The 12,359-nt window shown below is 45.8% G+C and overlaps 1 protein-coding gene across 1 annotated transcript in view; it reads right to left on the bottom strand.

Annotated features, from left to right (window-relative positions):
- Positions 1–12,359, bottom strand: part of SLC6A19 (solute carrier family 6 member 19) — a 793,248-nt gene that overhangs the window by 700,311 nt on the left and 80,578 nt on the right. The window contains exon 3 of the mRNA XM_085606111.1: positions 11,042–11,179. Coding sequence (XP_085462237.1) covers positions 11,042–11,179 — 138 coding nt within the window. The remainder of the gene's footprint in view (positions 1–11,041; positions 11,180–12,359) is intronic.

Genomic DNA, 12,359 nt, shown 5'->3' on the forward strand with positions numbered 1-12,359 from the left:
ATAATATTTGTTTATGTCGGGTAATCCAATCCCCCCATCGAACCAGCTGAGGGTGAGTTTTTTTAGAGCGATACGGGGTAGGGACATCATTTTAAAGAGGGCCGCTTTGCCAAGTAAGGAGAGGGGAAGCAATTTCCAGTTCGTGATGTCCTGCTTTAGACGTTGTATCGGGGGAGACAGATTTCCGGCGAAACGGAGGGATTTGTCTAGTGAAATAAAAATGCCCAGATATTTGAAACCGTCTGAGACTATTGGTATGGGACAATTTCGGGGTATTGGGGGGGCCTTCCCGTTTAGGACGTAAATGAGAGTTTTTTGCCAATTAATACCAAATCCGGAATATCTACCAAAAATGGAAAGGATGTCGAATAATGCAATAAGGGATCTTTTAGGGGATGCGAGGTATAACAGAATATAGTCTGCGTACAGAGATATGCGGTCTTCCCAGTCAGTCGCCCACCGCAACCCACGAATCATTACATCCTTGCGGATCCATGCCGCGAGGGGCTCGAGGGCTAGGGCAAATAGTAGTGGAGATAGGGGGCATCCCTGGCGGGTCCCTCGGCTAAGTAAAAAGGGGTCGGATTTCCTATTGTTTACGACTACTTGAGCCATGGGGGCACTGTAGAGCAGTCGTACCCATTGACTAAAGCCCGGCCCAAATCCTAATTTCGTTAGCACTGCGAAGAGATAGGGCCATTCAAGCTTGTCAAAGGCCATCGTGGCGTCTAAGGAGACCACAATGGCGTCCTCGCGCAAAGTCAACGCCATGCCCAAGACCCCATGCAGTCTGCGAAGGTTAAGGGCAGTGTTTCGCCGCGGCATAAATCCCGATTGGTCAGGGTGCACCAGGCCCCCTATTACTTTGATCAGTCTATTAGCGAGCACCTTGGCCAATATTTTGGGCTCGGCGTTCAACAATGAAATTGGTCTATAAAAGGCGCAATCAGCTTTGGGTTTCCCTTCTTTATGGATCGCGACGATAGTCGCGATTCGCTGGTCCATGGGAATCGATCCCTGCTCGAGACTAGCTTCAAACATCGATTTCAGATATGGGGCAAGTTTGTCTGGGCGGAGTTTGTAGAGTTCGATCGGGATGCCATTGGGGCCGAGGGCCTTGCCCGGGCGGAGTGTTCTGATTGCGGTTACAATCTCATCCACTATAAGGGCGCTGTCCATGAATGCGCGGTCACCGTCAGACAGCACCAGTAAAGATATGTCTCTTAGTAAATCAGAGGAATCCGCTTCGGTGTGCGGCGCTATGGAGCGGTAGATTGCACGGTAGTGGGCCGAGAAGCTGTCAACTATTTCTTGGGGATCCACTATGGCGGGTCCTCCGGGATTCCCTAGTTCAGGGACCAGTCGACTGGCTTGCTCCTTTTTGTCGAGCCAGACGATTAATTTCCCGGCCTTGTCCCCCCAGTCATACACCCGTCCTAGTTTGCACTGTCCCAAGATCTTAGCGCGGTCTGTGACCAGGGCTCGGTATTGCTCCTGCCGGAGTTGCAGAGCGTGAAGAGCCTCCGGCGAGGGGTCAGGGCCCAGATCATTTTCCAGGCGATAGATGTTTTGTTCTTTCTCGGAGACCGCCGCTAGCCTGTCTTTTATGGACCGCGCTATTAAGGAGAGGGCTTCGCCCCGTACCACTACATTGAAGGCTTCCCATAGTGTCTGCGGGGAGTCAACCGAATGCTCATTGTCCAGAAAATAGTTATCGATGGATTTAATAAGACCGGTCCGTATTTTAGGGCACTTAAGGTGCCAGGGATTGATTGGGGCGATACGCCCCACCGAGGAGTCGTTGAGGACAATGTGGGCCCAAAGAGGAGAATGGTCGGATATGCCTCTGGCCAGGTGCCGTATCTCGTGTATGTTCTTCACCTGCGGGGCTGGGACTATGATATAGTCCAGCCGTGAAAGGTTGTTATGGGCACCCGAGTGGAAGGTGTGTTGAATCTTGTCAGGGTGGTAAGCCCTCCAGCAGTCCTCAAGCCCCATCGCCTCCAGAAAACTAGAGAAAGAGTGAGCGGTGGGCGGCAACGTACGTGGGGGGTGTCTGTCTAGTGTACCTGATACCAGTGAGTTGAAGTCTCCCCCAATCACTAGATGTCCCTCTGGCAACGTCAACAGCACTGCGCTGAGGTCGGAGAATGTGGTGGCCTGTAGTCCCGGGGTGGCATAGACCGACATGAAGGTGATGGTTGTTCCCTCCCATGAGCCCGTGACACCCACATATCTACCTCGGTTGTCAATATGAGTGGAAGCAGGCAAAAAGGGGAATGATTTCTTTTGCATGATCCCCACCCCTCTAGAATTAGATGCAAACCCCGAGTGGGCATGCATGATATATCCCCATCTGTGCATGGCTTTACACGTATGACCAATGAGGTGGGTTTCCTGGAGTAGAACAATTTCCGGCGACAACCTCCGAATCTGTTGCAATACTATACTACGTTTAATTTTGTCCCCCAACCCATTCACATTCCAGCTTAGGATTCTGACTTCCTTGTTACGCCGTATCCCCATCTATGGTGTTGCGGAGAGTAGCATTAAGACCCATTAGGAAAAGGAACTGTACCATCGGCATAGCAACACTCGCAACAAACAAAAACCAATTAAACAAATAAAACCCTGACCAACAACCCCCCGCCCTGCTCCCCTGCCCTTCGGGTTCGAAACTGCCCATTAACAACTTGCAGAGTGCCTGTCGCCCTAGAAAGTTCAAAGAAAGAAGGAAAACCATTCCAGGGGGGAAAAGCAGGGAGCTCCGCGCCCACGCCCTTAGTATTCATCTATGTCACACCATAAGCGTTACTTTAACGTATGTCCGACATTATGTCATTAGCCCTGTTTTAGGTTGGAAACCAAGGACCGCACCCCCCGCCACCCAATCCCCCTCCCCCCACCCCCCAAAGCCGCAACACAACCTGTCCTCATCGATGCACCCCCTCAGGTCGATGCGTTGTCATCAGGGCCGCCAGCTCTCCCCGTCCCAGAGTTCTTGGTGTCTCGATACTCGATCCAGTCGGCCACGTCCTCAGGTCGATCAAAAACCAAGCTCGCCCCTCCGCCTCGACACAGAGTCGGGCCGGGAACTGCATCGAGTACTTGAGGCCTTTCTCTCTGAGGACTCGCTTGATAGAGATAAAAAGTCTTCGCTGTTTCTGTACTCTTTGCGTAAAGTCCGGGAAGAAGGAGATTTCCGCATTTTCATAACGGATGGGGGCGCCAGTCCTGGAGTTCTGGAGAATCACATCGCGGTCTCGATAGTTGAGGACGCGGGCCAACATGGGCCGCGGGGGAGCGCCTGGCTTAGGTCGGCCGCCCGGGATCCTGTGGGCCCGCTCAATTACAAAGAATTTACTGAGTCCCTTGGGTCGCAGGTGTTTGAGGATGAGGTCCTCGATAAATAGGTCAGGGGCCTGTCCCTCCGCCTTCTCCGGGACACCTATGATACGGAGGTTGTTGCGACAAAGACGGCCCTCGTAATCGTCCAGTTTAAGGTCTGCGGCATTCCGGGAATCTTGCAGGTCTCGTACCTCCCTCTGCAGTTGAGCCACGTCGCTCACCAGGCCCACGGTGGTGACCTCTACCTGCTTCACCTTCTCATTAAGTTTTCCCAGGTCGGCCCTGATAAGGTTGACATCGACAGCCACCGAGTCCAAAGAGGTCTTAACCCCCGTTATTGCCTCCATGACGTCTTTAAGAGAGAGTTCCTCCGGTCCAGATCTACCCCGGTCGCCGTCCTCCTGCTGGTGCCCTTGCTGTGGGTCCTGAGAGACCGTGTATCTGTCGAGTTTATTCGCTTGGACCGCTTTCGCTGTCTTCGCGCCGGATCTCCTAGCGCGGTCCGCCATGTTGTCGGCCGTCAGCTAGCTCCAGGCAGGAGACAGAGGGGGGTGGAGGGCGAGCGGACCAAGCGGCGTTCACCTCTTGTCGGTCAGGGCGCCGGGATTTCGTCCAGGCTTCACAACATCCGCGGCCCACACTATCAAGGCGCCGCCCGCTAGGCGTCAGACTGCGATTCACGCCGAGGCCGGGTTCCGCACTCCGGAGGGCTCTTCAATAAGTTCGCCGGCTTCTCTGGGTGGGCAGGCACCCGCGATGGCACGCCAGGACCCACAGTGCAATCACGGCCAGCCACAGTCCGCACTCGGCACCCGTTGTCATCCACCCCTCGTGTGACACAGCGCGCCTCCGAAGCTTGAGCGCCACCACGGTACACTGTGCGGCTGGAGCGCGAGAGTCTCCACCGCAGGCCGCCAATATAAAGGGTCACCTCATATATTGCTGCAATCGGGCCAGGCCCTGTCTTGGGACACCACTTGCCAGCACAGGACCAGGCTGCTCCTTACACTCAGTGTCTCCCGGCTTCTCCCCAGGTAAGATCCGGACCGCTCCAGCTGTCCCACAGGCCAAGGCTCCTCACCTCTCCCCCCTGTAATGCGGGCTGTGTAGCGGCGCTGTGCTCCGCTACCGCAGCGTCACTAGCGGATCCTTCAGACACAGCTCCGGCGCTCTCATGACTCTGTATTTAGAGGATGGATGTCATCAGTTTGCATCAAAAAGGTACATCTCAGTCTAGAGTGGGTCATTTAAAGATTCCTCCAGTGAAGGGTACCCAAGCTACTAAGCAAATTCATATGAAACAGTACAGAATTCCGAGAGGGAATGAGGAGGTCAGTGAGACCATACATTACTTAATAGATGCAGGGGTGGTGATTCTAATCACTACCGCCAGGAATAACCCCATGTGGCCCATGCTCAAAAGGGATAATAGTTGACGCATGATAGTTGATTATCACAAATTGAACAAGCATACTCTTCCACTGACTGCCGTTGTCCCAAATATGATTACATTAATTGAGAAAATACATGAAACTCACTGGGAAACTCACTGGGACGTGGTATGCGACTATTGACATTGCCAATGCTTTTTTCACTATACCGATAGCCCCCGAGAACCAAGACCAATTTATTTCTCCTGGAATGGTAGGCAATTTACATTTCAATGACTTCTTCAAGGGTATTTGCATAGTCCTACTATATGTCACCAGATGGTAGCGGAGCACTTGGGTGAAGTATCAGTCATTCCCAGGGGGCAGCTTTGCCATTACATTGATGATGTGATGATACAGGGACAGACATAAGAACAAGTGCAGATCCAACTGAACAGGATTGTGGAACACTTGCAGAGTAAAGGGTGGGAGATAAACCCTGCAAAGATATAGAGACCCTCTCAAAATTTGAAATATTGGGGTATCCATGAGGGACATAGAGAGGTGGCGCTGCAAGTGAGACAAAAGATTGAAGAATTTGCTGTGCCGTGAAATAGGAAGGAAGCTCAGAGGTTCATTGGATTGTTTGGTTTTTAGAGACCGCATATAACTCACTTAACTCAGATTTTGGCCCCTTTGTACAAGGTTACGCTAAAGAAACATGAGTTTGAGTGGGGAGAGCAGCAACAGAACGCATTTGAATCACTAAAGTAGGCTATACAGCATGCCTTATGTTTGTGACCAGTACGAAAGGGGGATGTTGAGCCGAATGTGACAGTCCAGGGGCAGTATGCCAATTGAAGTTTGTGGCAGAAACAAGGAAAGAAAAGGGTGCCTTTAGGATTTTGGGCAAAGAAGTTACCAGATGCTGAAGAGCGAAACACTCCTTTTGAAAAGCAGTTCCTTGCATGTTATTGGGCCCTGATGGACACTGAGCAGTTGACCCTGGGCACAATGTGATTTTGAGACTTGAAATTCCTATAATGCAATGGGTGATGAGTTTCTCCAAGACTCATAGAATAGGGCATGCGCAGGAAGTCAGCATAATCAATTGGAAATGGTACATACAAGACAGGGCCATAGTAGGCCCCATAGATACTGCAGTGTTGCATGAGCGGGTAGCGCAGGCCCCAGTAGAAGATACAGAGGCATTACAGGAAGTGCCTGAGATACAGGAGTCGCCTGTGAAATGGGGTGAGCCCTTTGCAGCATTGTCTTCAGAAGACAAGAGACATGTATGGTTTACTGATGGCTCAGCCAGGTATGTTATTGCTAAGAGGCATTGGAAAGTGGTGTTGTACAATCCTGTGACCAATAAATTGTTTACCAATACCGAGAGGGAAAGCGTAGCCAGTTTGGAGAACTATATGCCGTGTATCAAGCTTTGAGACAGAAATTACCTGGAAAGTATCACATTTACACAGATATGTGGTCTACTGCCAATGGCTTAGCAACCTGGCTTCCCACATGGCATGCCCATAACTGGATGATACATTCAAAAGAGGTGAAAGGGTAAGGAGTTGTGGCAAGAGATCTGTAAAAGTTTACCACAAAACACAGTTTTTGATTATCACGTAGATGCTCACTGCCCAGCAGACTCATTAGAACAGTGGTGGAATTCCTTTGCAGATGAAAAAGCTAAACGTTTGAAGGCCAGGGTGGCGGCACAGGATTCTGATTACGTGGGAATGACTAAGTGGGCATACCCAAATTGTGGACACCTGGGAGAGAAAGCCAGGTGAGCGGGGGATACATATTTCTCTAGATTTGATCAAAACTGCGATTATGCATACACAACACAACACAGACCAGTCCCACAGGTGGTGAGAGGTGGTGAGAGGTCAGCTAGGTAGGGGAAAACTGCCAGGGCATATGGCAGATACATTACATTGGGCCAATGACAATTAGTCAGGGTTGTCAGTATGCATGTACAGTGGTTGATATTTATTCTAGCTACTTGATAGCCGTTACGTGTAAACTCGCCACTCAGAATACTTTGAAAACACTGAATTGACTTATTTTGTATTATGGTATGCCATTACAGATCCAAAGTGACAATGCTTCTCATTTCAAAGGCAGATTGGAGCAGGATTATTGTGCACAGCACAACATAGAGTGGATATAGCTATCCCTTACTATCCACAAGCTGTGGGACTGATTAAGAGAATGAATGGATTGTTGAAAGCTCAGCTGAAAAAAGTGTCAGATGGGTCATTAAAAGGTTGGAGAGATAATTTGCATGATGTATTGTTAATTTTGAACAACAGGCTTTTGACAAATGCAGAATCTCTGTTATTGGGAATGTTGACACCAGCTTTGCAGATTCAGCCTCACGTGGCCACTAACACTATCTTGTACTGAGAGACAACTCCTGGACCCATAGCTCCATATCTGTCCACCCCAGAGGCAGCAGGTCTTGATTTACATGCTTTGCAGATGCACAGACTGAAATTCAGAGCTATAGCTCTAATTGAAACCAGGCTTGGAATTCAGATTCCCCCGGAACATTTTGGTTTGATTGCCCCTCGACCAGGGCTTACCTTATAAGACATCCAAGTTTTGAGAGAGGTAATAGACTCTGATTACCAAGGAGAGATATAAGTTATACTGTTGAACAGTGGAGACGCTGATTTAGTAGTGCAACTCGGACAGAGATTGAGTTGCTCAGATTATCATCATGCCAGTTTGTGGAGGAATTTTTAGGAATGGGACTGTCCCAGCCCTTCTTACTGTACGAGGGAAGGGAGGGTTCTGCTCCACTGATAAGAACCAAGGAGCCAAAGTATGGATTGAATCCCCCAACAACCCTCCTGACCCCGCTGAAATTATAGCTACAGGAAAAGACAACATCCTTGTTGTAATGAGACCTGGAGAAGAGAAATGGGAACAGGTGCCTGCTGATAAATGTCATTTGCTAAAATGATCATACTTGTCTGTTCTCTGTTCTTCTAGGTCACAGTCTATGTCTGATTGCACTGTTTGGAGTGTATTTGGGAGTGTCTGGAGGGGACCGGGAGGGTCCAGAGATGCCAACAGCCAAGGGATTCAACCACCAGTATCAAATGACAACATTATTACAGCAATCGGAGAACATGTTGACCTATTTGGCCAAAAATGTGCTCAACATATCTCATTTCTGTATGCAGAACATTAAGAGCACCCTCGACGTTATCGCCACCTGTTTAGTTGCAAAACCTACTCCTGTTGATGTTCGGTTACACATCTTTAATACTACCAATGCTGATGAGGTGGTGGAGGAGAGCGATGTTAGAATACACCTCTTTATACGAGTATTGTAAGTTTTGCCCTGAGATGACAGGAAATCTGTGGAAAAATATGACTCATATCATAACATACATATCTCTGTTGGAGGCGTTTGTTATAACCTTACATGTGATCCTGATAAAATAGGCAAGTGCCAGCAGCTAAAGCTTAACAATTCTATGAGTAACATCTCCAGAGAGCAACGTACATTGTGTCAGTTACGGAGTGATAGTATGTGTACTACTGTAAATAACAATATGTCTTAAAAGCATATAGTGTATATTGCTAGTCACTTTAGGCATGTTATATTACGCAAGGGATGGCTCTTTTTGTGTGGCAATACGTCATATACCTACATTCCAGTGAACCTGCTGGGTGGACCATGTGCCTTAACACGATTAGTACTTATGATGTTTCCTTTGCATTCAGCTTTACGTTTTCGCAATGCTAGAGATGCATTTCAGTTGTCTAAAGACTGTGATTCTGAAATTACCTTGTTATTCAAAACTGAATATATTAGCCTAGCTACATCCATAGTAAGCATTCCTGGGATAACTGTGTATAATACTAGGTCAATAAACAAACCTGCATGTTTAATGGAATAATATATAAATTAAACTAATACTGCTTTAGCTGAATTGCTATTGGTTGTTCAGGGAACAAGAAAATCTGTGTTACAGAATAGGACTGCTATTGACTATTTGCTTCTAAAACATAACCATGGCTGTGCAGATTTTGAAGGATTGTGTTTCGATTTGTCTGACCATTATGCGTCCATCCATTCTCATCTTAATGCAGATGCATGAATTAGTCAAGGGAGTGAAGCAAGATGTGGACAAGGGGTGGTAGGATTGATTATTTGGATGGTTGCTAGACTTTGGGGAACTTATGTATATTTTAAGTGTTATTTTCATTATTAATTTGGATTTTGATATCTATTTATTTCTGCATGCAAAGTGTGCCTAACTTTATATTCTTGTTTCATCCTAGAGCTATAACTTTTACACCTATGAGTTATGCTAATTGTTAGTCAATTGTCAAGGGGTGGAGTGTAATGCTACAAGTAGTTTTGACCATTGACTCCATTTTGCTTAAACTACATTTTGTGAGCACAGTTTCATCTTGTGTATGTTTGACCATGCCTTCCAGCTGCGAACGCTGGCAGGCCCAGGTTACTTGGGTGCAAAGGTTGTGTATGTTTCTCACTTCACCGAGCGCGAGAGATAAGCTGCTAGAACATACGGTGTGGGATGCATACAGTGTCCAAGGATAAGAATGTGAAGAATTATGCCTGAGAACTCTAATCAGAACCTGGCTAGCTCTGTTGAGTGACCTCAACGGAGAGAGTGTTGCCAGCACCTACAACGCAGATGAAGGGAGGGGGAGCTTCTAGAAGTCTCCCTCCATGTTAGTAAAGAGTATAAAGATGGAGACCTCCTGGCACTTTGACAGGAACTCTCCTGTGGAGCAGACGCACTGCCAAGGGCCTTCTTTGTGTGCCCGGTAGAGCTCTTCTGCGTGAGACTGTCAATAGGTTCCCCAGTCATGCTGGCGAGGATGATTCCAAACAGACAGCCGGTGAAGTATTCCAAGCTCTAATTGGTTATTTTTGTGTACATACAGTTATCTTTCCATACATGTATTCTTGTGTGTGTATAATATATATATATATATATATATATATATATATACCCCTACATACATATATATTCACTACATGCATTTATTTTACATGTGTATTATTGCCATTTGATATATGGGAACTTGCGGCAATAAATATTACCTTTTATTTGGAAAATGAGTGTTAAGCTTTGTTCACATTGTATGTCGGTATTCTAAAGTATGTAGAGTCCTATTTTGAAAAGTGTTCATGTTGTGCCTTAGTTTTTTGAAGTCGTGCCTAGGTGTTCTAAAGAAAAAAGCAAGACTCTGCCTAATTTAGATTGGTGGACATATAACTATTCTTCAATGTCCGTCATTGTCAGGAAAAACACTGGAATTAAGGGGCACTGAAAAGTGCTCAATGTATCCCTCTCTATGGAAGAAAACTCCCCTGGTGAGAGGGGCATTATTCTTTTTTATTTTCAAAAAGAAAATCATGCTTCGTTATTTTCTTTTTGAAAATAAACATAAATGTAAATATGGCGTGCGGTCCATCATGTTTGACAGAGCAGTGTGGCAAAGTTACAATGCATTGGCAGGAACCTCCATGACAGCGGTTCATGTCAATGCTTGAAATGCCCGCTGGGCCAGTGGACATTTCATAATTTGGTGGCGGCTTCTCCATCAGGGTCACAGAGTAAATTACTCCGTCACCCTGGATGTCTACCAAATTATAAATTCTGCATTAATCTCCTTTGCCACACAAAAACATGAGTATAGCCTTGTGTAATGAAACTGGTGCTCATGTAAATCGCTCCAATACTTTGGATCATGTTCACGCTATATAAAACTTCCAAAAATAAATGGTTGCTCCTGAAAACAATTTTTATGCCTCCATTCATGAAAGTGCATTGGATTAGTTCGCCATCCGAATTGCTGGCCGAACCAAAGCCCTTGTTTACATTATCGCTCATCTATACCAGTCTGTTTCTTGGTGTAGCACAGCATGGTAAACGATCTCTCATAATTCTGTTTACTATGGGAATGCATCAAACAGGCGTCACATGCTCCAATGTCACAATAGTTTTAATTACTTTTCATACAGTTACAACTTTCCAACAATAGGTAACATTACTATGCATTTGTACTGTAAGTAAAGCACATGTTTATGTAGTACTTCTGAATCTTGTCCGGAATGTACAATACAAGTACTACATTATTTATAATTTTAGTGGAAACTAATCAGAGGAATAAGTATTGCATGCTTTAGTTGACACCGTTGGACATAAATCATGTTGGAAATAGCTGCAAAGGTTAGTACAAATTAATTACATTTTCAATTGAAGGCTCCAAAATGTGTCTTTATAAACAATAATATCGGATGTTAAATTCGGTACCTGTTTTGTTGACACTTAGTGGACAGTTACTCCATGGAAGTGGTTCTTGGAAGGAGTTGAAGAAATACCACATCACCCATGCAATTATCGTATTGTAGTACAAACCCACGAGGAATGATACTAACATTGAGGCAATACCTGAGAAAATGAATTGGATAATTGTTTGGTATTTGCCTTTACATGTCATTCATCAAACTGTCATTTGCGAATTGGAAACATGAACGAGATAATTTTGGATAAGCTTATGAAGCCCGTCAATGAACACTACACTTAAATAAGACTTAACATACCGTTTATTAAGGCATCACGCTGTTAAACAGAGCAGATTCCAAGTAGAGGCTTAAAGATTCTGTCAGGAGTCTAGTCATGCAACTTTATGATTATGATGTTTGTATAACGCTCACTCGAGAACTTAAGGCCTCATGTACAAAAGAATTCTGTAGTAACAATGCATGAAAATTACAAAGTTCAAACTTAAGTTTATTGAGACTGTAGTCCATTAGCATAAAACAATAAATTTCATCACATCACTAATTACAATTTTATTTCTAAATGAAATAATCTATTCAAGAGCAAAATTCCTAATCACTAATGAAAAACGTCCTGTGGCTCAAACATCTAAAAACTGCATGGAAATAAAAAACGTAATTGCTTTCAATAGGTTAATCACTCCACATTTCATTATGATTGTTTTAAAAAATGTCCCCCCTCTCCATATATAAAATAAAAAATCCAATAAACAGTGGAGGCCGGTAATTTGAGCAGGCAGAGAGTAGGCGGGCCATATGCACACACAGCAATATCACAAAATTAAATGATGGAAGGAATATTGAAACTTTCTAACACTCATCTCCATTCACAGATCTGGGTTTAATCCATTGTTATTTTTCTTGCGACGTCAACCGAGTTTAGACCCAATCATATGCAAATCAGTCTTGACCCTGCTCCTCATGGGAACAGTCCAGGCTGAACAGCCAAGCCAGGTCCTCCCTGGACCAGAAAAAAGTATCCTGGGACTGGTTTCGGGGTATCACCCCTCATCAGCCAGGTTAGCTTGAATCCAGTGGTGCAGCAAGTAAGGAACCCACGTCTGGGCATACCCTTAGAAACTTAGGACGCACATAGCAATATCACAAAACAAAATGATGGAGGGTTGAAACGTTCAAACACTCACCCCCAGTCCCAGATCTGGGTTTAATCCATCTTTATTTTGTTCACCACATCACCCCAGTTTGGACCCAGCCATATGCAAATCAATCTTGACCCTGCTCCCCTTGGGAATAGTCCAGCCTGAACTGCCAAGCCAGGTCTTCCTTGG

Source organism: Triturus cristatus, chromosome 5_1 (genome assembly GCF_964204655.1).
Source record: "Triturus cristatus chromosome 5_1, aTriCri1.1, whole genome shotgun sequence".
Classification (NCBI taxonomy): Eukaryota; Metazoa; Chordata; class Amphibia; order Caudata; family Salamandridae; genus Triturus; species Triturus cristatus.